Raw genomic sequence first — 27,075 nt, 5'->3', positions numbered from 1 at the left:
GATTGGACATTTGATAGAGACAGTTCAGGCAAGTTATCTCAGAGGCAGATAAGACTGGTGTAGTATATATAGTATAATATATAAATATTGTTAGCTAGTAGCTACATTATTCTGATGTATCTGGATATACTAGACTTATTTATTTGTTACAATATTTACTGGATAAAATATTTCTATTTACTGTATGTTGTATATAGGATAATACAATATTAGGTTTGTTTTTAATAAGATTCAGCAAAAAATAATGAAAATGAAAGCTGTTGGAATATGAGTTGTTGGAAAGTATGTACAAGGTGCCATTTATAATTTAAATAAACACAATTTTGACACTGTACGGAACACACACGCTTCACTCAATATAAATCTGATTGCTTCATTTACACACTACGGTAATCAATCTTAAACACTTGTATAATTACTAACTGACTAATACTGATATAATATGGGTTTAAGTGGTATTGCTATAAAGTAGATGAACATACTGTATTCACCAGAGATAGACTAATAGCTAAACTATGCCTTATGCTAACAAACCAAACAACAAATGTAAAGTGGATTTATTTAGCTTTCTGGTGATGTATATATTTCATTATAAAAAAGAAATTCTCATCCCGTCTTCTGTTTACCAATTTTTCTCCCTTTCGTGTTTCGTCTTCCATACTGCAACATTGCCTTCCATATTTTTTGACGAGTTATAGCTATACTACTGTAAACATATTTATTGAATAGTTATATTTTTAGCTAGCTATACTACTATGAACATATTTATTGAAGACTAATAGTTTACCTATTGCTTTTATATTGTGGTTACATTTGATTGGTGGGTCTACAGTTTTGCACCACTTTGTATGCACACCTGATGGCTGTGTTTAACCATTGGTTCATGTGTGTGTTCATATGAAGGCCTTTGCTTTGAAATCGCAAGGAATTCCATCATGAAAAATATGTGTCAAAAGCATCCAAGTGTGTTAAGTGTTATGCAATTACTGTGAGTAATGTTTTGCAAAAACTGTGAAGCTGACCACGTGCAGACCCTTGTGTTTAGTTCCTTGAGTGTTAGGTTTTGCTTATTGTGGGAAAAGTTACATTTTAGTGCGTAAGCAATCATAAAAAACTGTAAGTAGTGAGGGTGTGTGATCTAGTGGATACAGTAAATATAGCATTTTGATTGGTTGTGTTTGGAAAAAGAAAGCAAGTCAGTTCCTGTTAGATTTTTGTGTTTTAAGTTAAGAATTATGTGTAGTGTTTTGGAAAAAAAATGTTTTATGCATATGGACACTTAATTCAAGGCTGAGAAGAGGCTTCTGGTTTTGGAAATTTTGGATGTAGTTTTGCATTCTAAGTGAGAGATTTCAGAACTTGTGTAACATGAAATGATTTTGTGTTTAAGCAGTTGGAAAAAACTGTAAAACACTACACACAATGGTCTATCTAAAACATAAAAATCTAACAGGAACAGACTTGCTTTCTTTTTTCAAACACAAAACCTCAAAATGTTACATTTATTCACCAGGTCTCACACACACACACACACACACACACACACACACACACACACACACACAATAAAAACATATAGAGGAATTCTCAGCCTGGCTCTGGAAAGTGTATGATGGCCAACCCTATAGTATGCCCACAGGACGCTTCTCCAGGAAATGGATGCTTGTCCCTTCAAGACCCCCCACACCCAATTGTGTTTTCTACTGTATATAAAGAATGTACTTTTGTTTTACATAAGTTTTTTTTTTTTTTTTTGTCTACATACAGTATGTTTATGGTTTTGTAAGCTACTAGTTTCTACAAGAAAAGTTTCTGCATGTGTTCTGTGTTTACAGTGTACCTGTTACTCCTCTCAGCAGATCACTGTCACTGTAGAACATTGTACTGAAATGTAGATATATAAGCCCATGAAAAGCACACAGCTTTAGATTTAGAGCAACTATGTTTACAGGCTTTATTCAAACATTTACTATTATGAAAGATGTGTTTGCCATTTAATGCAAATGCTTCATTTTGATATGTGTGCGGTTTTAAAAATTGAGTGTAAAGTTAAAAAAAAAAAAAGGTGACATTGATGTTTACTGATGTTTACATTGTACCTGTTACCCTTTCAGCAGGTTACTGTCACTGTAGAAGATGGTATAGGAATGTAGATATAAGCCTATGAAAGAGCAACAAGCTTTAAATTTAGAACAACAGTGTTTACATGATGTACTTTTGGAGCCAGCATGTAATATTGCGTAATGACGAGTCACTGCTGTAGAGAACGCGCTTTCCCGTACTACTTCCTCTTTCACTTTCATGCAAAGCCTGGCTCATAGCAAGGCGTTCAAAGTCATATATTTTGGGTAATTCCATCAAAACCATTGACAGCACGCTAGCATATGATCTGTTTTGTTGTCGTATGCAAACAAACGCCTGTTCAACCAAAGATTACACACACACACACAAGCATTCATGTTTACCGACACGCGTTCGCGTGTAGGGAGGGGGAGATGAGGGAGGGATTGCAGCTCAAGTTTTGACAGCTATGAAAGACTGATTTTAAATTATATAATTTAAAATATTTTGATATTAAAAACCCACATGTTCGAATCGAATTAATGCAAGCAGGACAAGAGCACACCAACTCTTAACACTGACTAAACATTTAGGCTAACGTTACCTTAATAAATGCAATACCTTGCTGTCAAGACGTTCTAAATATACCATATACCATCTGAGGTTCTAAAAAGGCACCGGATCGATCCATTTGTTGCTTACTATAGGCAATGAGAACATGCTGTACACTTTTAATGCTTCCCAGCCACCTAACGTAACACTCACGCGTAAATGACGACATTTATTGAAGCAATAAAGTTACAAAACATGTACAACTAAAACAACTCACTGGCATTTTAAGGCGCAGGGATCGCTTTTTCTTAGAGAATTTCTTTGCACAATCCTTCTCCTTGGAGTCCATCACTGTACTTCCCATTTTTTCTGCAGTCAGAATTATTCTTTGTACTGAAGAATTTTATACAATCTCTAACTTATTCAATGCCAGGCTACATATCAAATCGCCGTAGGTAATGCGAATTTTGCAAAAGCTCATATGAGTTAAATATAAATCATCCCGAGACTTCTGTTCCTTGTTAGTGTCACTGCGTGGAGGACATCCGCATTCATTCTTTACTTCTGTAATAGGTTCGATCCCCTCACGGAGGAGCTGCGCAAAACTTTACGAGTGCTGCACAGTCCGGACGGAGTTCTGCTGACAGTTCGTATCAATCCTTTTTTTACAAGAGAGGCTAGAAAAGTAAAGGTCTTTTATTATTATTATGTTTAAATATTTTTATTATTCAAATTAATGTTTTGAATGTTCTGGCCAGTCTACAGGCTACAATAGGCTAGTTTTTAATTTAAAACTTTAACAGATTCCTACTTTTTTTCTAATGATTTATAATATAATAAATTTGTATTTAAGTATTTATTAAGTTTTTTTATTCTAAATCTTTAGGAAATATTTTGGTACATTAAGTGTCATTATGATGACAATCTAACAAGCTAATCCAGCTAAAAATAGTGCTTAATGTCACTAAAATGCAGTATTTAAATCTCATAAATTGTAAATTAGGTGAATAACTGCAAAAAGGTCCACATTTTGAGAAAAAAAGAACCATCCCTTATACCAGGATGGCTACGTGCTTGTAATCTATTTGAAAATTCATAACAAAATGTCGGCACAGATACTAAAATCAAAAATAATATCAAAATTATTCTATTCTATTCTATTCTATTCTATTCTATTCTATTCTATTCTATTCTATTCTATTCTATGTTATAAGCACACACAGCAATCATTCTTAAAGAGAGATAGCTTATCCATTAGCCTATATGTGTCTAGGAATTGCAAACCACGTATGACTTTACATCAATGAAATCAAATACATCCCTCTCGTAATGTCACTACATACTTTTAGAGTAAACACTTACATTGCATTAAAGATGTAAACTTACATTTCTGGCTGCATGGTGGTGCAGTGGGTAGCCCATTTGCCTCACATTAAGAAGGTCGCTGGTTCAAGCCTCAGCTGGGTCAGTTGGCATTTCTGTGTGGAGTGTGCATGTTCTCCACACCTTCGTGTGGGTTTCCCCCAGGGTGCTCCGGTTTTCCCCACAAGTTTAAAAACGTGGTATAGCTGAATTGGGTAGGCTAAAATTGAGTGTATAAATGCTTCCCAGTGAAGCATTGCAGGGCATCCGCTGCGTAAAACCTATGCAGGATAAGTTGGTGGTTCATTCCGCTGTGGTGATCCCAGATTAATAATCTGAATGAATGAATAAACTTACATTTATACATTAAATACATTTTTTTATTGGAAACAATATTTCAATGTGTGCAGCTTACTTGGCTGCAATGTGAAGCTGCAAAGAACAGAACTATTCTGTGACTGTATCAAACCTGGAACCAGACATAGAGTAGATTTGTTTTTAATATTTTTTCATTTTTCATTCATTCATTCATTCATTCATTCATTCATTCATTTTCTTTTCAGCTTAGTTGCTTTAATAATCAGGGGTCGCCACAGTGGAATGAATCAACATATCCAGCATACAGTATGTTTTATGCAGTGGATGCCCTTCCCATCACTAGGAAACACATCATTAGACTGTGGGGGAAACTGGAGCACCCGGATGAAACCCACATAAACATGAGGAGGAACATGCAATCTCCACACAGAAATGCCAACTGGCCCAGCCAGTACTCGAACCAGCAACCTTCTTGCTGTGAGACAATTGTGCTACCCACTGTGCCACCGTGATGCCTTTTTGTTTTTAAATAAGACAAATTTAGAAATGATGTATTCCTACACAAATAAAATTGAAGTGCTGAAATCGGTTTAATAGAACCAGTGGATTGATGGTTCAAGGAGAATATTTGAATTGATGTTTATAATTATCACATTTCTGCACTGGTATCATGTGAGTTTAACCTCCTGTTGTCTTAGAATATATCATTCCACGAAGATATATTTCAGATGTTTATCTCTTGTAATTTTGATGATTTTTATGACAACTAATGAAAACCCCAAATTCTGTATCTCAGAAAATTTGAATATTACTTAAGACCAATACAAATAAAGAATTTTTAGAAATCTTTGCGTACTGAAAAGTATGAGCATCCACAGCACTCAATACTTAGTTGGGGCTACTAATACTTAACTGTGGCACTGCTCAGGTGTTATGAGAGACCAGGTTGTTCTGGTAGAGGCCTTTAGCTATTTATTCTTTATTGTTGATTTTGGCATAAAACACTGAATGAGGATGTTATTTTTTGATTATTTCTTTAAATTTCTTTGTAACACATCACATTATTGTCCGAACCCATGTTTATATTTGTACTGTTCCTCTGTAAGTAAAGAACTCTTTCCTCCTCTGCATTCTCCACCCTCAATCCTTTGTAGATCAATTTAAATACATCTTAATGCAAATGTTATAGGTTAACACACCGTTTTAAACATGGAATACAGTGAGTGCTGAATACTTTAGTACCGATAGCTAAATATTACCTTATTCTAACAAACCATGCAACAATGTGAAGCTTATTTATTCAGCTTTCTGGTGATGTATACATTTCAATATAAAAAAATGCTTCCCTATCCTGTCTCCGTTTTACCAATTTTCCTACCTTTCGTGCTTTCTCTTACTGCGACATTGCCTTCAATATTTATTAACCACTTAAACTCTTAAACTCTGTGATGTCATCGACTTTCGCTTCAAGATTTAAAGGGCTAGCATTGCACCAGACCACCGTAAGTGGTTTCGTTTGAAAGTGTAGAATCTATATTTTATGCACATATGCATCACTTTGGGTTTCATTTTACTGCACAAAAGTTATGTACACTTAAATACACAGTATTTTGGATACCCGAGCTAGGTATTTTACATTGGTTCATTTTCATATTTTTCATATGACACATGTACAAGTTAAAGCTCAAATGAAAGCTCTTGCCGGTGCTTATATGGTTCTAGCATTCTTTTTACTGAATTATATTCACATATCAAACAGTTGCCGAATGAATTGCGGTGTTTCCATGGCGCAAAAATGAAAACAATACATTTATGATCACTAAGCAACCCCAGATAGCACAGACAGCTGTCATCTCTTACCTTATGCTGTGTGCTTCAGGGCCATTTCTCCTCGGTTTTTGAGGTGATGTGCATAAGTAATCCCTTTATATGTCTGATGTGACCCAAACATAGTGAATTATGTTTGATTAAACAAAAGAATAGTGAAATATGAAAACAATGATCGGCCCCTGTGGCTTGTATAGCACCGCTTATCAGTTGGAATACAATAACTTTTGCATTAATTAAGGTAGAGAAATTTTTCTTTTTTCCTATGATTACAGACATTTGTAGGAACCACCAAAATTAATTACAGCACGCTAGACCAGACAGTACCTAAAAGGTACAGTTTCAAATTTGGGTTCATAAAAAAAATAAAAATACAAAAAGCGCCTCTTTTTTAGGCGTTTATTATAACACAGACAACATATACAGTTATTTTAAACACTTTTATTAGTGTTTTATGAAAATTCAAAGGGTTTTCTTTAAAATAATACAAAATTTTTGCATTTACACTTCTGCATGTGGATTTGGGAAGCTTTTAAATTTGGGTAGGCAAAATCCAGGCGGAAATCCCAAAATAGCAGCAGAGTTTAACTGGTTAAAGACTAATAGCTGTACTACTGTAAGCATATTTATTAAAAATTAATAGTTTATAGCTAAACTATCATATTGTTTTTTTTATTGAGGTTTTTGAGGTATTGTTTTATTGAGGTTACATATGATTGATTGCAGCAGTGTGTTTGCATACCTGATGGTTGTGTTTAAACCAGTTGGTTCATCCCAGCTAGCAAAATTCATGTGGCTTAAATCTGGCCCACACCAGACACTTACATCTGGTTCACATACCACATGGAATGATGGCACTTGGGCAGTCCACTCTTGTTTGCTAGATCTGGGCCACAATTACATGTAAGCCATAGCAATATCACAAATTAGCCAGAATTCAACCAATCGAACCAGAATTGACCCTATTCTGGGCCACAGTTTGCTTTTATTTTGACCCAGATGCGGCCCACACCAGACACTTACTTCTGGACCACATACTGAGTGGAATGATGGGTCTAGGGTGGTCCGCTCCTGTTTTTCAGGTCTGGGCCACAAATAAGCCAAAGCAATATCACATATTAGCCAGAATTCAACCAAATGGACGAGAATGAACCCTATTCTGGGCGACAATTTGCTTTTATTCTGACCCAGATCTGGCCTACACCTTACACTTGCTGGGTGTGGCAAAGTACAAAAATCCCAGTATGCATTGCAGTATGACTACATTCTATTGCTTATTGATGCTACATTTTTCCTTATTTGCTGTTGATTCTGCTGTTTATGTTGACGTTGTTGATTTTGTCATTTTTATTATCCTTTTTGTGTTGTTTGTAATTTTTTGTTCATTTTGTTAATTGTCACTTGTTGAGGTTCATACGTTGATTATTGATCGATTGATTGAGCAGAAGTTTAACCATATATATATATATATATATATATATATATATATTTTTTTTTTTTTTTTATTTAACAACCTTCAAATTTCTGTGGCATATGCAAGCATGTTATTACATGATTTCTAACAATGGAGCAAACATTGGTTAACATCATTGAATTATATTATTTCAACACAGGTTGTGCCTCACTTAATTTGATAGTTTTTTTTATAGAACTTTGATGGGCGGGGGTAATGAATTAACTTATCAAGCAAAGTTCTTAACAGTTACAGCAGCCAAAAAGAAAATGTATATTAATAGGTTCAGGGCTATGAGCCCAACTAAAGCAAACACTTTTCTCCATGATGGTAACTTTAGTTTATGTGGTCCACATATGTTTTAAGATAACTGGGTCACATTTGCCTCATCTTCTCTGGGCTGCTTTAGGCTCACAGCCACAATAGCCAGAGCTAACTAAGTATTACGATAATTGGGCCACATTTTTCATAACTTCTCAGGGCCACTATAAGCTAATGGCTGCATTAGCCAGAGTTTACTGTGCCAAATATTTGCCAAAAGTGGCAAACATATCGTCACCTTGGTATTGTAAGGTTCTATCTGCATTCTAAATGATTTTGAGATATTGAGCTTCAAAGTTTTTGCAATCCATATAGCAAACAGTATGTGTGTAACATTTGTTTTTAAATAAAGAATCTTAACAGGTAAACAACTTCTAAAAAAACATCCCATAATGTAAATAAGTTGTCATTTAATAAGAATATGTCAATATCTCAATTTTGACAATATCAGATAGAACCTTATAATTCTAAGGTGACGATATGTCTTGAGATAACTGGGCCACATTTGCACATACATGTGTAAACCACTTTAGATTTAAACTCAGATTACCCTTAAATGACTATAGTACTTTTTAGCCAACTGTGGCCCACATTGGTCCTCCATCATTTTGGCCAAGTTAGTTTAAACTTTATTTATTGTCCGTTCTGCTTGACACAGAAAGGAAATTTTTCTTCAACACTGGATTTAGGACAACAATTACAAACATACAACAACGACACAATAACACTTATCAACACAACAACATAAGTTAAAAGTTTAAAAACCAAATTAGCCCCATACACAATACTGCAAATCATACTTGGTAACCACCTCATTCACTACAAACATTGATCCGGTTCAGAACAACAACTGCCATTGGGATAAATGACTTTTTATAGGCATTTCTTCGTGCTTTAGGAATTCTAAACCTGCGTCCTGATGGTAGCAATTCAAATGCTGAGTGAAGGGGGTGTGTATTATCTTTAAAAATCACAACTGCTCTTTTTTCCATAAAAGAGTCAAATAAAATCTTCAATGAATGCTGTTTGTGACCAGTTATCTTATTTGCCTGATTGATAATTTGCGCTAATTTCTTTTTCTGTTTAAGTGTTGTGTTACCAAACCATGAAACAATATTATATGTGAGAACACTCTCTATAAGTGATCTATATGCCAAGTTTAAAGTCTGTGTACTAACATTAAAACTTCTCAATTTGCGGAGGAGATAGAGGCGCTGACTTGCTTTCTTATAAACCGCCTCTACATTACTATTAAAATTCAATTTATTGTCAATAATTGTGCCTAAATACTTGAAATTTGAAACCTGCTCTACTATTTGTCCGTTTATGGTGACTGGTTTAAAGAGTCCAGTATCTACTCTTCTTGTTTGACTCCCCAGACATAACTCTTTTGTTTTCCCAATATTTAGGTGTAATGAACTTTTGCCAAACCAATCTATAATACTATCAATATATCTAAAATATAAAGAGCTATTCATTTCTTCCTGACAGGAAACCAATGCCAGATCATCAGCATATTTTATGAGTGTGAGATTGTCATCAATATTGCACTGCAGTTCATTAATATATATAGAAAATAAAAGAGGTGATAGTACACATCCCTGAGGTACCCCTATATTTAAAACAGAGCAGTCAGACATAGCATGATTGACACAGACACGTTGTTGTCGGTTTTTTAAAAACTCTCTGATCCATATAATCAACCAGTTACTTACTCCTAAATTATAAAGACGTTCTAAAAGAAGATTAGGTTGAACAGTATTAAAAGCAGCTGAGAAATCCATAAAAAGTATTCTAACATACGTATTTGGCCTATCTAGATGATGTTGAACTTTGTTCAAAAGAGTAAGAGAGGCATCCACAGTGCTCCTGTTGGCCCTATAAGGCCATCTTTCACATTACCAAAACATTTATCCAGAGTCTTATCCAGTCTGGTCGGACAGGTTACATATTGTTCAAGATTCGGAAGCAAGGTAGATACGTCACATTTATTGAAGTCTCCCAGCAAGAAAACCGGGTTATTCCCAGAGTTGCACAGTGCTGTATTATAACTTGCTGCAATGCCCTCAGCAGCCTGAACAAAATTTGGCCCAGGAACATAGACTAAAATAACTGTTATTTGTCCAAATTCACGAGGTAAATAAAATGGTCTGAATGAGACAGTCAAAAGTTCATAATCAGCCGAACAGTGCGTTTCACGTACCGTAATATTCGTTGTCCACTTTCTATCAATGAACATACACAGTCCTCCTCCAACTGTTTTTGTGGATTTGCCGATGTCACGGTCCATACGGATTAATGTGTATCCATCAAGATTTATATCCGTTGCCTCCGTCAGCCACGTCTCTGTGATGCAGATAAGATTAGCTCTATTGAAGTCTCTATTGTACTTTATCAGTGCTTCAAGTTCTGGCATTTTATTCTGTAGCGAGCGAGAATTAGTTAACGATATAGTTGGAAGAGGGAACCGACTGCCACGGCGTTTAAGCAGGTTTCGAATTCCACCTCTAGCACCTCGCTGTTTCGCCCTCTTACCAGATGCTGTTTTTGTAGAACCAATTATTTCAGAGGGGGCATGCGGCAGCTTTGATGGTGTTTTGACTTCATATCGGAGTCTTAACAGGTCCTGACAGCTGTAAAAAATCGTCCTCAATCCATCGTTTCTCAAATTTCCCAGATTCACTCCAGCTCCAAATGCACAGACGCAGTCAATGACGCATTTTAAAATCCATAGCACCACGAAGAACTTCGCCAACATTTTCTTCTTGGGACACAACTTAAAATACAACTTTAAAACAAGCAAACGAGCAAGCACCAACTTTACCGCGAACAGACAAACTAACAAACAAACGAAAAGAGACAAGCACGCCAGTGTCTGGGGTCAGCAAATGCGCATGCGCCCCCAAGTTTATCACTTTCCACATGGGCCACATTAGGCTCACATTCAAATTACATTTTGATTTAGACTCATAACTTCATAAAAATTGCATATATATATTGGTGACATGACAGTTCATCTATCCTAGACTTTATGTGTTTAATTTCACATAAATTAAAATCATTGTACAGTTGCAATACTATATTTACTGGATGATATGTTGTTTTCCACTAGCAAGGTGTAAAAGGTGATAAAATAATAACAAAAAGCAACAACTCTAATTTACGAGAATTCCTCTTTGTTTTCTGATCATGCTTAATAACTAATTATTGTATTCTTTTGGATAAGGTTCTAATTGCAAACAAATTCTCTGTTTAAGGAGATTAATTATTTTTTTATTTTACCAGATTTTATTTTGATTTTTTTTATTAAAATGTTTTTATTATTTTTTTTAATAAATGTTGTGTATTTCTAATATTTTATTAGACCAGTATTTGTATTATACTTTTTTTATGATGAGAACCAGAAAGTCTCAGGACTCCTGGCTGATCGGCTGGTTCTATCTGTTCTGTTTGTATTAGCCACATGTTCCTTTGTTTGTGCTCCTGATTGTTTCTCTCCACCTCCTCGTTCTCATAATTTTAGTTGATTTGCCTCACCTGTCTTTGCTTATTTTCTCCTCATTAGCTCCCCTATTTATTCTCTTGGTTTCTGCTGTTCAGTGCCAGATTGTTGTTTGCTTCGGACCCTGCAACATCAACTATAGGTAAACAATGTTTTTAGTTAACCTTTTTCTGTTTGACTCCAGGACTCTCTCCCTACCTTCCCAGCCTTTCTGTGCAGTCCCTGGCTTGCCCCAAGTTTTTGCTCTTGTGCTGCCTGAGTTTTTGATGTCCTGGACACTGGCGTGGTTCTGACAATTACACCTGCCTCTGTTTTTACTGGCCAGTCTATTTTTTGTTCCTGGTTATTTCCAGTCATTCTCTTCCCCTCCAGCAAAGTCTGCAAGTATTTTTTATCATTTTTCGTTGTTCATTTTTTTGAACTATAATAGTTTTTTGTTCTTTCTTGATCAGGCTGAGAGGACTGCTTGCTGAAGAGCATTTTGTTTCCATTTCTCGAACTGAGGTTTTTGTGTATTTTTCCCCTGAGACTGAGACATTGCCTTTAGAAGATTTTTTTTTCAATTTTGCATTCTGGCTTATGAACTGATCTGTTAGAATTTTTGCCTTCTACAATAAATCATTGTCTTCACCTGCATTTGGGTTTTTTTTCTGTTTACTGGCCCTGACAGAACAATCTCGCCAAAATGGACCCAGCAGATGAAGATACTGTGAGAGCAGCCCTGGCCCAGCAGGGAGCTCTATTAGGTCGCAATGAAAGTCAGCTCACCTCATCTAACCGGGTCTTGGAAATGATGGGCTCCCAGATCGAAGACCTAACCGCTCAGCTTCTGCAGCTCCGTACTGAGCAGATGTCAGCCCACTCAACTCTCCTTCCTGTCCATCGTTCCCCAGAGCCCAGAGCGAACCCCCCACCTCACTATGATGGGGACCCTTCTGTCTGTCGAGCCTTTCTGACCCAGTGCTCAGTGGTATTCTCCCTCCAACCAGCCACGTTTTCTTCTGAAGAAGCCAAAGTAGCCTACGTGATCACGCTTCTGACTGGCCGGGCTCGTGAGTGGGGAACCACAGTATGGCAAGCCAAATTTCCTTACTGTTTTAACTTCAATGATTTTGAAAAAGAGATGATCAAAGTTTTTGACCGGTCTGTTCATGGGCGTGAGGCAGCAAGACTTTTGGTTTCTCTTCGACAGGGGGATCGCTCTGTTTCTGATTATTCAATCCAGTTTCGAACTCTGGCAGCCTCATGTGGATGGAATGCAGCAGCACAATGGCACCAATTTTTGCATGGACTCAGAGATGAAATCCAAGACGAGATAGCAGCTCAAGAGCTCCCTACTGAATTTGATGGTCTGGTGGACCTGGCCATCAGGGTGGATAATCGTTTGACACTACGTCAGCGCAACCGTATGGCTCGTTTTGCTTGGAAACAAGGAGGGTCCCAAGATCCTCTTTCCCCCACCAGTCTTGATACTTTCCAAGAGTCTGAGCCCATGCAGATTGGCCGTACCCGACTCTCAGCGGAGGAGAGGAAGCGCTGCATAACCAATAGGCTATGCCTTTACTGTGGCGGATCTGGCCATTTTGCTTCAACATGTCTGGTAAAAGGCAATGCTCGCCAGTAGCCAGGGGGGTATTGGTGAGCGTAACTCCTGTCAATGATCCCTCCTTAGCACGCACTCTCCTACCTGCCACTGTTCAGTGGGGTAACTCCTATCACCCATGTGCTGTCTTGGTCGACTCTGGAGCAGAGGGGAATTTTATGGACTCTGCTCTGGCAGCCAAATGGGGGCTTCCTACAACTCCTCTACAGACTCCCTTGACTGCTCGAGCCCTAAATGGAGCACATCTTGCCCTCATTTCTCTCACTACTGTCCCAGTAAGTCTCATTATTTCTGGCAACCACCGTGAGGAGATTGTGTTTTATCTGCTAGAGTCCCCCTGTAATTCCATTGTGTTAGGACACCCCTGGCTGATAAAACACAATCCTCATATTGAATGGGCCAAAAATTCTGTCCTGTCCTGGAGTCCTTTTTGTCTTAAACATTGTTTGGGTGCTGCCTTGTCTCCTGGCTCTGTGCTTTCTGTTTCTCAGGTGGAGGCAGCTGACCTGTTGGGTGTTCCAGTGATCTACCATGATCTTCGTCTGGTCTTTAGCAAATCCCGGGCCATATCTCTCCCACCGCACCGACCTTATGATTGTGCCATCAATCTGCTCCCAGGAACTTCTCCTCCTCGGGGCAGGTTGTACTCCCTCTCTGGTCCTGAGCGCGTAGCTATGGACAAGTACATCAGCGACTCTCTGGCAGCCGGCCTCATCCAATCCTCCTCCTCCCCAGCGGGTGCAGGGTTTTTCTTCGTGGAGAAGAAGGATGGGTCCCTGCAACCCTGCATCGATTATCGAGGGATGAATGATATTACAATTAAAAACAGGTACCCCCTACCTTTAATGTCTTCAGCCTTTGAGTTGTTGCAGGGTGCAGGATTCTTCACGAAGTTAGACCTCCGCAACACTTACCACCTGGTCCGCATACGTGAGGGGGACGAGTGGAAGACAGTCTTCAACACTCCCACTGGGCACTTTGAGTACCGGGTAATGCCCTTTGGGTTAACCAATGCCCCGGCTGTCTTCCAGACCCTGGTCAATGATGTGCTGAGAGATATGGTGAACAAGTTTGTATTTGTATATCTAGACGATATTTTGATCTTTTCCCATTCTCTCCAGGAGCACATTCAGCACGTCAGACAGGTGTTGCAACAGCTGCTGTACATCAAGGCTGAGAAGTGCTTGTTCCATACTAGGTCGGTTCCGTTCCTGGGGTTCATTGTCTCTGCAGAGGGTATCCGTGTAGATCCAGCCAAGGTAAAGGCCGTCTCCAACTGGCCAACTCTTGATTCTCGCAAGGCTCTGCAGCGTTTCTTAGGCTTTTCAAATTTTTATCTTCGTTTTGTCTGCAACTATAGTCAAATTGCTGCATCCTTGACTGCACTCACCTCCACAAAAACTCCCTTTCAGTGGTCTTCTCAGGCTCAGGCTGCTTTTGAAAGGCTTAAGACGTGCTTTTCTTCTGCTCCTGTTCTTTCTTTCCCAGATCCTGAGAGGCAATTTATTGTGGAGGTGGATGCCTCGGAGGTCCTTTCACAGTGGTCCCTAGCAGATGGCAAGGTACACCCTTGTGCCTCCTTTTCCCATCGTCTATCCCCAGCTGAACGGAACTATGATATAGGTAAGAGTAATTGGCGGTTAAGTTGGCTTTGGATGAGTGGCACCATTGGCTGGAGGGGACTTCAGAGCCATTCTTGGTCTGGACAGATCATAAGAATCTTGAATATGTTCGTTCAGCCAAGAGATTAAACTCACGGCAGGCTCGCTGGGCATTATTTTTTGGGCGCTTTAATTTTATTTTGTCTTACCGTCCTGGTTACAAAAATGTAAAGCCAGATGCTCTTTCCCGGCAATTCGATGGCCCAGGGGACAGCCTCACACCCAAGCCTATTATCCATCCTGGGCGGGTGGTGGCGGCTGTTGTCTGGGACATTGAATCACAGGTCAGAGAGGCTCTTCAGGGAGCTAAGGTGCCTGAGGGATGCCCAGCGAATCTGTTGTTTGTTCCCAAATTGCTTCGTTCTTCTGTCCTACAGTGGAGCCACTCATCTAAACTCACTTGCCACCCAGGAGTGAGGAGGACGTTGGCATCTATCCGTCAACGGTTTTGGTGGCCTTCCATTGCCAAAGAGGTCAGTCTGTTTGTTGCTGCCTGCTCGGTCTGTGCTCAGAATAAGTCATCCAATAAACCTCCTGTGGGTCTGCTTCAACCCCTTCCCATTCCCACCCGCCACGGCGTTTAAGCAGGTTTCGAATTCCACCTCTAGCACCTCGCTGTTTCGCCCTCTTACCAGATGCTGTTTTTGTAGAACCAATTATTTCAGAGGGGGCATGCGGCAGCTTTGATGGTGTTTTGACTTCATATCGGAGTCTTAACAGGTCCTGACAGCTGTAAAAAATCGTCCTCAATCCATCGTTTCTCAAATTTCCCAGATTCACTCCAGCTCCAAATGCACAGACGCAGTCAATGACGCATTTTAAAATCCATAGCACCACGAAGAACTTCGCCAACATTTTCTTCTTGGGACACAACTTAAAATACAACTTTAAAACAAGCAAACGAGCAAGCACCAACTTTACCGCGAACAGACAAACTAACAAACAAACGAAAAGAGACAAGCACGCCAGTGTCTGGGGTCAGCAAATGCGCATGCGCCCCCAAGTTTATCACTTTCCACATGGGCCACATTAGGCTCACATTCAAATTACATTTTGATTTAGACTCATAACTTCATAAAAATTGCATATATATATTGGTGACATGACAGTTCATCTATCCTAGACTTTATGTGTTTAATTTCACATAAATTAAAATCATTGTACAGTTGCAATACTATATTTACTGGATGATATGTTGTTTTCCACTAGCAAGGTGTAAAAGGTGATAAAATAATAACAAAAAGCAACAACTCTAATTTACGAGAATTCCTCTTTGTTTTCTGATCATGCTTAATAACTAATTATTGTATTCTTTTGGATAAGGTTCTAATTGCAAACAAATTCTCTGTTTAAGGAGATTAATTATTTTTTTATTTTACCAGATTTTATTTTGATTTTTTTTATTAAAATGTTTTTATTATTTTTTTTAATAAATGTTGTGTATTTCTAATATTTTATTAGACCAGTATTTGTATTATACTTTTTTTATGATGAGAACCAGAAAGTCTCAGGACTCCTGGCTGATCGGCTGGTTCTATCTGTTCTGTTTGTATTAGCCACATGTTCCTTTGTTTGTGCTCCTGATTGTTTCTCTCCACCTCCTCGTTCTCATAATTTTAGTTGATTTGCCTCACCTGTCTTTGCTTATTTTCTCCTCATTAGCTCCCCTGTTTATTCTCTTGGTTTCTGCTGTTCAGTGCCAGATTGTTGTTTGCTTCGGACCCTGCAACATCAACTATAGGTAAACAATGTTTTTAGTTAACCTTTTTCTGTTTGACTCCAGGACTCTCTCCCTACCTTCCCAGCCTTTCTGTGCAGTCCCTGGCTTGCCCCAAGTTTTTGCTCTTGTGCTGCCTGAGTTTTTGATGTCCTGGACACTGGCGTGGTTCTGACAATTACACCTGCCTCTGTTTTTACTGGCCAGTCTATTTTTTGTTCCTGGTTATTTCCAGTCATTCTCTTCCCCTCCAGCAAAGTCTGCAAGTATTTTTTGTCATTTTTCGTTGTTCATTTTTTTGAACTATAATAGTTTTTTGTTCTTTCTTGATCCGGCTGAGAGGACTGCTTGCTGAAGAGCATTTTGTTTCCATTTCTCGAACTGAGGTTTTTGTGTATTTTTCCCCTGAGACTGAGACATTGCCTTTAGAAGATTTTTTTTTCAATTTTGCATTCTGGCTTATGAACTGATCTGTTAGAATTTTTGCCTTCTACAATAAATCATTGTCTTCACCTGCATTTGGGTTTTTTTTGTGTTTACTGGCCCTGACAGAACAATCTCGCCAAAATGGACCCAGCAGATGAAGATACTGTGAGAGCAGCCCTGGCCCAGCAGGGAGCTCTATTAGGTCGCAATGAAAGTCAGCTCACCTCATCTAACCGGGTCTTGGAAATGATGGGCTCCCAGATCGAAGACCTAACCGCTCAGCTTCTGCAGCTCCGTACTGAGCAGATGTCAGCCCACTCAACTCTCCTTCCTGTCCATCGTTCCCCAGAGCCCAGAGCGAACCCCCCACCTCACTATGATGGGGACCCTTCTGTCTGTCGAGCCTTTCTGACCCAGTGCTCAGTGGTATTCTCCCTCCAACCAGCCACGTTTTCTTCTGAAGAAGCCAAAGTAGCCTACGTGATCACGCTTCTGACTGGCCGGGCTCGTGAGTGGGGAACCACAGTATGGCAAGCCAAATTTCCTTACTGTTTTAACTTCAATGATTTTGAAAAAGAGATGATCAAAGTTTTTGACCGGTCTGTTCATGGGCGTGAGGCAGCAAGACTTTTGGTTTCTCTTCGACAGGGGGATCGCTCTGTTTCTGATTATTCAATCCAGTTTCGAACTCTGGCAGCCTCATGTGGATGGAATGCAGCAGCACAATGGCACCAATTTTTGCATGGACTCAGAGATGAAATCCAAGACGAGATAGCAGCTCAAGAGCTCCCTACTGAATTTGATGGTCTGGTGGACCTGGCCATCAGGGTGGATAATCGTTTGACACTACGTCAGCGCAACCGTATGGCTCGTTTTGCTTGGAAACAAGGAGGGTCCCAAGATCCTCTTTCCCCCACCAGTCTTGATACTTTCCAAGAGTCTGAGCCCATGCAGATTGGCCGTACCCGACTCTCAGCGGAGGAGAGGAAGCGCTGCATAACCAATAGGCTATGCCTTTACTGTGGCGGATCTGGCCATTTTGCTTCAACATGTCTGGTAAAAGGCAATGCTCGCCAGTAGCCAGGGGGGTATTGGTGAGCGTAACTCCTGTCAATGATCCCTCCTTAGCACGCACTCTCCTACCTGCCACTGTTCAGTGGGGTAACTCCTATCACCCATGTGCTGTCTTGGTCGACTCTGGAGCAGAGGGGAATTTTATGGACTCTGCTCTGGCAGCCAAATGGGGGCTTCCTACAACTCCTCTACAGACTCCCTTGACTGCTCGAGCCCTAAATGGAGCACATCTTGCCCTCATTTCTCTCACTACTGTCCCAGTAAGTCTCATTATTTCTGGCAACCACCGTGAGGAGATTGTGTTTTATCTGCTAGAGTCCCCCTGTAATTCCATTGTGTTAGGACACCCCTGGCTGATAAAACACAATCCTCATATTGAATGGGCCAAAAATTCTGTCCTGTCCTGGAGTCCTTTTTGTCTTAAACATTGTTTGGGTGCTGCCTTGTCTCCTGGCTCTGTGCTTTCTGTTTCTCAGGTGGAGGCAGCTGACCTGTTGGGTGTTCCAGTGATCTACCATGATCTTCGTCTGGTCTTTAGCAAATCCCGGGCCATATCTCTCCCACCGCACCGACCTTATGATTGTGCCATCAATCTGCTCCCAGGAACTTCTCCTCCTCGGGGCAGGTTGTACTCCCTCTCTGGTCCTGAGCGCGTAGCTATGGACAAGTACATCAGCGACTCTCTGGCAGCCGGCCTCATCCAATCCTCCTCCTCCCCAGCGGGTGCAGGGTTTTTCTTCGTGGAGAAGAAGGATGGGTCCCTGCAACCCTGCATCGATTATCGAGGGATGAATGATATTACAATTAAAAACAGGTACCCCCTACCTTTAATGTCTTCAGCCTTTGAGTTGTTGCAGGGTGCAGGATTCTTCACGAAGTTAGACCTCCGCAACACTTACCACCTGGTCCGCATACGTGAGGGGGACGAGTGGAAGACAGTCTTCAACACTCCCACTGGGCACTTTGAGTACCGGGTAATGCCCTTTGGGTTAACCAATGCCCCGGCTGTCTTCCAGACCCTGGTCAATGATGTGCTGAGAGATATGGTGAACAAGTTTGTATTTGTATATCTAGACGATATTTTGATCTTTTCCCATTCTCTCCAGGAGCACATTCAGCACGTCAGACAGGTGTTGCAACAGCTGCTGTACATCAAGGCTGAGAAGTGCTTGTTCCATACTAGGTCGGTTCCGTTCCTGGGGTTCATTGTCTCTGCAGAGGGTATCCGTGTAGATCCAGCCAAGGTAAAGGCCGTCTCCAACTGGCCAACTCTTGATTCTCGCAAGGCTCTGCAGCGTTTCTTAGGCTTTTCAAATTTTTATCTTCGTTTTGTCTGCAACTATAGTCAAATTGCTGCATCCTTGACTGCACTCACCTCCACAAAAACTCCCTTTCAGTGGTCTTCTCAGGCTCAGGCTGCTTTTGAAAGGCTTAAGACGTGCTTTTCTTCTGCTCCTGTTCTTTCTTTCCCAGATCCTGAGAGGCAATTTATTGTGGAGGTGGATGCCTCGGAGGTCCTTTCACAGTGGTCCCTAGCAGATGGCAAGGTACACCCTTGTGCCTCCTTTTCCCATCGTCTATCCCCAGCTGAACGGAACTATGATATAGGTAAGAGTAATTGGCGGTTAAGTTGGCTTTGGATGAGTGGCACCATTGGCTGGAGGGGACTTCAGAGCCATTCTTGGTCTGGACAGATCATAAGAATCTTGAATATGTTCGTTCAGCCAAGAGATTAAACTCACGGCAGGCTCGCTGGGCATTATTTTTTGGGCGCTTTAATTTTATTTTGTCTTACCGTCCTGGTTACAAAAATGTAAAGCCAGATGCTCTTTCCCGGCAATTCGATGGCCCAGGGGACAGCCTCACACCCAAGCCTATTATCCATCCTGGGCGGGTGGTGGCGGCTGTTGTCTGGGACATTGAATCACAGGTCAGAGAGGCTCTTCAGGGAGCTAAGGTGCCTGAGGGATGCCCAGCGAATCTGTTGTTTGTTCCCAAATTGCTTCGTTCTTCTGTCCTACAGTGGAGCCACTCATCTAAACTCACTTGCCACCCAGGAGTGAGGAGGACGTTGGCATCTATCCGTCAACGGTTTTGGTGGCCTTCCATTGCCAAAGAGGTCAGTCTGTTTGTTGCTGCCTGCTCGGTCTGTGCTCAGAATAAGTCATCCAATAAACCTCCTGTGGGTCTGCTTCAACCCCTTCCCATTCCCACCCGCCCTTGGTCCCACATATCTCTGGATTTTATAACCGGCCTTCCCCTTTCTAATGGTAATTCGGTTGTTCTTACAGTGGTGGATCGCTTTTCTAAGGCGGTCCACTTTATTCCCCTCCCTAAGCTTCCCTCTGCTAAGGAGACGGCACTGGTGGTGGTAGACCACGTCTTCCGGATACATGGCCTTCCAATGGATGTGCTCTCTGACAGGGGGCCCCAGTTCGTCTCCAATTTCTGGAGGGAGTTCTGCCGGCAGATTGGTGCTTCCACCAGTCTGTCGTCAGGCTTCCATCCACAGACCAACGGGCAGTCCGAGCGGGCCAACCAGGCCCTAGAGCAGATGCTTCATTGTCTTGTCTCTCACAACCCCTCCTCCTGGAGCCAGCAGCTTATCTGGGCCGAATATGCCCATAATTCTTTACCCAATTCTTCTACTGGTCTCTCCCCATTTCAGTGTTGCATGGGTTATCAGCCACCTCTTTTTTCTTCACAGGAGCCTGAGGCTGCGGTTCCCTCTGTCCAGGCTCTTATCCAAAGGTGCCGTCGCACCTGGCGAAGGGCTAGAGAAGCCCTCCTTCAGGTTGAAAGACGTGTCAGAACCTCCGCTAACCGTCATCGGACTACGGCTCCTAGATACATTTGTGGGCAGAGGGTATGGCTTTCCACAAAGGACCTGCCACTTAAGGTGCCAGCCCGTAAACTGGCTCCGCGGTTCATTGGGCCATACCCTATTGTCAAGGTCCTCAGTCCGGCGGCGGTACGTCTCAGGCTCCTAACTTCCCTTCGTCGTGTCTATCCAGTATTTCATGTATCCCGAATTAAACCTGTTTTTCGTAGCTCTCTTAATCCTACGGTTCCTATTCCCCCCCCCCCCCCCCCCCCCCCCCGACCCCGTCTCATTGAGGGCTCTCCAGCGTTCACAGTTAGGAGATTGTTAGAATGCAGGCGTAGAGGACGTGGATTCCAGTACCTTGTAGATTGGGAGGGGTATGGTGCGGAGGAGAGATGTTGGGTCCCGGCTCGCAATATTTTGGACCAGTCGTTGATTAGGGAATTTCACAGCCGACAGTCTCCTCCCTTGGGATCGCCCAGTGGCGATCCTGGAGGGGGGGTACTGTCAGGACTCCTGGCCCTGACAGAAAGAGCCATTATATAATTAGAAATAACTTTATGTCAACTGAATTTAATTGATCATATTTTTATAACAACATAAATCTGTTATTTGGAAACAACTTATTTGTGCAATATAAGGCTGCGGTCACGATAGAGTTGTGTGTGCGCAATTCTGTAGTATGGTAATGCAGAAAGTGGCAGGATTAAACAAGATGATTAGACATGTAAAAATGCGAGCAATTGGTCCATATTTTAAATTTCTGTATAGTGAGGTTATGTTTTGATCCTCGATTGGTCTCATGCAGTCAAGTGATGCGATTTCACAGGTCAGGATTCACCAAGCTTCAGGTTGCAATGTCTCGAATTTTGCCTGCCAATCTTAAGTCAATTGTAATTGAGTGTTTTGGTTCAATTTGGAATTTCCCCAACCAGCTCAGAGCCCAAGGGACCAGAGTGAGTACTTCAACTTGCCCCCCCTTGGTCCTAAGCTTGAACTTTTCAATGCTGCAAACTGCGAAACTTGTCACTCGACCCTGAGATTCCAGTGTGACGCATTTGCGTGCATATGAATGGAAGTCTATGAAGAGAAAAGTACAGTGTCACCTCAGCTTAATTAAAATATGGCAAGCACTACAAAACTGTCATGAGCACTGCTGTTATTTTTGCTCACTATAGTTATCAGGCACTTACGAGTGCACCTGTTAGTCATTCTTGTTTAGCAGTCTAGTTCTGTTACACCTGTACACGCTTGAGGGCCCTCACCAGTTTGTTTAAGTTCTCTTTTTGAGCTTTATTTAAAACAACTTATAAACTGAACCTTGCTTTTGGGTTCTGTTTCTACACTCACCCAAAACACTACAAATAAAAAAAATAAAATATCACAGTGTAAAAATCTGCAGTACAACACTGTGCACTCAAGGTCTTGGGATTTTAAAAATACTATAGATTAAAAACCCGCATCACTGAGCCGATGCCTATAAAACACAAGCCAACACAAATAACACTACATGCACTCAAGGTCTAGTGGTTTTTAATCTTCACAGTGAGTGTTTCACAGTGCCTTTGCTGTAGTGTGTGGTGGTTGTTATTTAAATTTACTACTATTTTTAAATTTAAAGTCATCAAATATTTTTTTCCTGAATGCACTGATAATCTACAGTAATATTACTGTAAAATATAAAAATGATTGCTGATAGCTAGTTCTGACCACTCAATCAAAGAACAAGAATATGCTGATCTTATCATATGTCTGCTATATGGCTGTGGGCTTTTTGATCATTTATTACAGGTCATAAACCCTGGCTTTGCCCTCTTAAAGAATGGCACTTAAAAAAAAAAAAAGAATAATACAAAAATAATAATAAATATAAATAAAATAAATTAATAAAATAAATTATATTCATTTTATATTCAAAAATTCTATTTAAAAATCCTGTTAGGTTTTGGTTATTAAAGTTTATCAAACTGATATTTGTAAAATTATTAATTTGATGCTATAAAATGAGGCATGTTGTTATGATTGACAATTGTGGCTGACAGTTTCTCTGAGCGGACACTTAATAATAATAATAATAATTATTATTATTAAGCTATAACCAATACTTTAAAAAAATTCTGTTATTTAACGCTAACAAAATTAGTCGTTCAACACTAAACATTTACTTACAGACATATAGATTCAGTGCTAGTAGATCTAATAGGAAGTCCTAATGCCATGTTACTCACTAATAGTCTAATAGACTAATTGTCACTTGACACAAGGAGTAATTAATAATAATAATAATAATTCCTTACATTTAAATAGCGCTTTTCTGGGTACTCAAAGCGCTTTACACAATGGGGGGGAATCTCCTCATCCACCACCAGTGTGCAGCATCTACCTGGATGATGTGACGGCAGCCATTTTGCGCCAGACCGCACACCACACACCAGCTGATTGGTGGAGAGGAGACAGTGATGAAGCCAATTGGAACATATAAGCAGGCTATTTACTCATCTATTTGTTTGTAGATAGTGATGCTTATGTTTATTTCTTAGTCTAGGAGATTCATCTTCATTTCTTCATCTTTATTTAATAAAACTACAAAAGAAAACCGTCTTCAAAATAAAATTATGCTATTGACTCAGTAATAATGCTGGAATATTTTACTTTCGCAATTCGTTCTAGAGGTTGTCTATCAAAACAACCACACACACACACAAAAAAAAGATTATTTGACTGTTCAATTGCTTTAAAAATGGCAAGATAGTGTTATCAAACCTGGTTCTGGATACCCTAGATATTGTACTTGGCGTAAACAAGCCTAATAAAATATTTTATTGAAGACTCTCTGGGATTACAGTTATAGCCTTTGGTGTCTGTGAATGTACCTAGATAATGTACTACTTATGCCAATATTCGGAAGTGTGCATCAAATGGACATTTTACAATTCTATGAGGCCATGTGAGAATTTAAGAAACAACGCAACTGACATGGGTAGGTTATGTGATAGTCAACATTGCAGATGTAGTTTATCAGAATTACATTTATTCTACTCATTATCAAACTATATAGTATAGAACTGATTGGTAATCATGTGGAGTTTTGCCCAGAACCAAACCTTTCTGCCAACACTAATTGCATGTTCATTATATCTGTATAGATTTGAAAAAAGTAATCCTGACCAAAATGGTGGTAATAAAAGTTATATACGAGGCACCAATTCCTAAAACACGGGTTGACCAAGTGGGCTATATAATGTGCAATATAATGGGCCAGCACTAAACTCTTTCACCGGGATTTGGGGCCTTGGAGGAACTCTCTAGGTTTCACCACCGTGGAACTTACTAGAAGAGCAGTTTAAGTGCACACATTTCTAAATAACTGACATATGAAATATCTAAATATTTTAAAGGATTGTTAGGCTACATTAATCAAGGCAACCGGAGCTGAAAAATACTTCCCAAAAAGTCATTGTAATTTATCTGAATCGCTAGTCTTTTACTCTAGGCTTTAGACCTGCAAGTTTCTCCTTGACAGATGCTGTGGCTGGTGGAGCTTCTCTTCAGTGGACTGTCATTATACCGAACTGAAATAAATTAAACTGAACTTCAGTGGTGTCATTTATACTCAACAGAACTGAATCTATTTTAATTTAACAAGAAATACACCAGCATAATAACTACTATTCCCCTGCTTGACTGATTCTCTATAGAATTTTCCACAATCTGAAATATTGTTAGTTTTTTTATTATTTTATTTTCATTTCTTTTCTTGCCCATAGCTCTACAGATATCTATTAGAGAGGCATTGCAATCTAACGCCCAGGAGGATCTCACCCCATGGTTCACAGCTTGCCTGAAGCTTGGTACGTAAAGTCTATAGCAGAGATCCCCAATCTAGGGCCTGCGGGCCAAAGTTGGGCCATGCTTACCTTGGATTTGGCCCACCGCCCCATTTGAGATGAGAGGGAGAATTATGGGGAGGTGGTTGGGGTGAATATCTATGACAGAATGTCATATCTAATTTAATGTAACTGTTTATTTGTTTGGTTTTGTAAATTACTCAGATTAAAAAAAAAAAATGTAAATACTGATACATGACAGATAGAGGGCAATACACAAGACACTAGCGAGCAAATCAAGGCAAAAGCAGGTGCAGCTCATGTATTTATCATTGAAGTCCATTGTGTTATGAGATTGTTTATGTCTTTAATAAGTTCATAATACTTTTTGAACATACTTCATTTGTTTTGTAGTCGTTTTTAAATATTAGGAAACAAATGAGTATATTACTCATGTTGTCACGGTCACACAATGAAAACAAGGATGATTATGCCTTTTCGTCAATTTATTCAAAGCAATGTGGAAAGTTCAATAGGATATACAGGCAAGTGATATTCTTGGATGGAGAGCAGACTTGTTACCAGTTCACAATGTAAACAAGGATCTTCATGCCACCACCAGAGTACAAAGTCACTTCCCTTAATCACAGCTTGTGCATCCACAGGTTTAGGAGAAATGTCCTCAGGAGAAGGGAAACATCCTCGGAAGAAGGGGAGCCAGGGAGAAAGTGAAGTGAACCATCTGACATCGATTCCAGCCACTGCATAACTGGAATCGAGGAGGCTTTATGGGGGATTGTGATTCTAATTAGAATTCATGGGAGTGTGCACGGGTATGATGAGAGGTGGCTGGTGAAGAAGAGCTATGATTGGAGCTGAGGGAACGAGATGGTGAGGGAGATTTTTGATTGGAGCATCAGGAACGACCTGGGGATGTGACACATGTAATATTGAATTTAACACAGTTTGGTATGTTTATGTTTGGCCCGCAGGCTTTAATAAAATTTGGTTTTAGGCCCTTTATAGTTTGGGCACCCGTGGTCTTTCGCATCCACAATCCAGAGGACCAATCTCTGTTCTTCCTTTCTGCTGCAACAGACAGAGCTGCTCAGAGAATTTAAAATTCTGTGAGTGGTCAACATTAATATGAAATGCACAGACAGGACATAATTTAACTGAACCTTTTAATTTAATCTTTGGAACCTCAAAACTTATTTGGAAGCATTGGTGTGATTGCAAATAACTGTTGTTGTGCACTCACTACATGAGTTTGGCTATACTTAATTGGCTCTATCACTGTCTCTCCACTCCCCCTATAGCTGGTGTGTGGTGAGCGCACTGGCACCTTTGTCCTGTGGCTGCTGTCACATCATCCAAGCCGAAAGGGAAGGAGACAAATGTAATTTGCTTTTTATTTATTATAAAAACAGTGCTGCAAGAAAGTTTTGGTTTGAACAAACAGAACTTGGAAGCTGTAATTTGATTTAAAATTAAATGAAGAATAATTAGCTGAATAAAAATAAATTGTAAAATAATTAGTTTTGTGAAAAATTCATGCTGAATGTACAAATCTAACTAATTTGTACAACCTATATTTGTTTTTAGTCTTAATTTCAATAAACGATTCAGTCATTTATTTATAAAACTTCATGTTTCATTGCCAGATGTATCTTTTTAAACAATTATTCAGTTGCATATTTTTAATGGTTGATTGTCGCCACCTATTGGCTAAATAATGTAATTTCATTTTTGGGCGTCAAGTTAAATGCATATGATGGTGATTTTAATGTTTACCATAAACATCTGTGGTTTTATCTAAACTATAAACTTTTATCCCAGTACCTGTGATATTTGACTGTTTTGTAACTAACTAACTCAAAAGACTAAATAATTAATCTCTTAGGATTAATAAACAAATGCAAATTGCATCATTTACCTTTTATTTTGCATGGGTGTTGAGATCTCAATCTTTTAATGATTAATCGTGCAGTTTACACTTAATGCATTAATGCAGGCTAAACAAGTAGTGACAGTAAAACACCTAAGAAACCCACCAAATCCTGAATAACCCACTACTAGAATTTCTGTCATTATTCTATTTAGCAGGTAACCTAATTGCTTTCATAGATACAGTATGTGTATATACATATACACACACTACCAGTCAAAAGTTTGGGGTTAGTAGGATGTTAATTTTTAAAATAAGCTTCTCCTGTTCATCAAGGCTGCATTTATTTAATAAAAAATAGAGTAAAATTGTGAAATGCTATTACACTATAAAATTAATGGTTAAAAGTAGTTTATAACTTAATTTAATAACTTATTCCAGTGATTTTAAAGATTCATTTTCAGCTTCATTACTCCAGTCTTCAGAGTCTCATGAACCTTCAGTAAAACACTCTAATATTAATAATTATTATTGTTATTGTTATAGGGTGACACACGGTGGTGCAGTAGGTAGTGCTGTAGCCTCACAGCAAGAAGGTTGCTGCAAGCCTCGGCTGGAAATGTTAACTGACCCAGCCATGTATATATATATATATATAT

General features: G+C 39.8%; 3 protein-coding genes across 8 annotated transcripts in view; 1 reads left to right on the top strand and 2 right to left on the bottom strand.

The window, feature by feature from the left end:
- Positions 1 to 3,190, bottom strand: part of prkag2b (protein kinase, AMP-activated, gamma 2 non-catalytic subunit b) — a 105,522-nt gene extending 102,332 nt beyond the window's left edge. For all 6 annotated transcript variants that reach the window (XR_015478298.1, XR_015478296.1, XM_087240537.1 and 3 more), the window contains exon 1: positions 2,891 to 3,190. Coding sequence is in view for 3 of the 6 variants with exons in the window: in XM_087240537.1 (XP_087096663.1) it covers positions 2,891 to 2,977 (87 nt within the window). In the remaining 3 variants the exon portion in view is untranslated. The remainder of the gene's footprint in view (positions 1 to 2,890) is intronic.
- Positions 1 to 27,075, top strand: part of LOC147846232 (uncharacterized) — an 849,179-nt gene that overhangs the window by 462,431 nt on the left and 359,673 nt on the right. The gene's annotated exons all lie outside the window — the stretch shown is intronic.
- LOC147846237 (uncharacterized) lies at positions 7,635 to 10,792 on the bottom strand. Its single transcript, XM_087240206.1, has one exon. The coding sequence runs from the start codon at positions 10,650 to 10,652 to the stop codon at positions 9,732 to 9,734; it is 921 nt and encodes a 306-aa protein (XP_087096332.1). The 5' UTR covers positions 10,653 to 10,792; the 3' UTR covers positions 7,635 to 9,731.

The sequence above is a fragment of the Danio rerio genome, chromosome 2, assembly GCF_052040795.2.
Source record: "Danio rerio strain M-AB ecotype USA chromosome 2, GRCz13ab, whole genome shotgun sequence".
Taxonomy (NCBI): Eukaryota; Metazoa; Chordata; class Actinopteri; order Cypriniformes; family Danionidae; genus Danio; species Danio rerio.
Note: the sequence above shows the minus strand (reverse complement) of the source record. Positions and strands in the feature narration are given on the sequence as shown.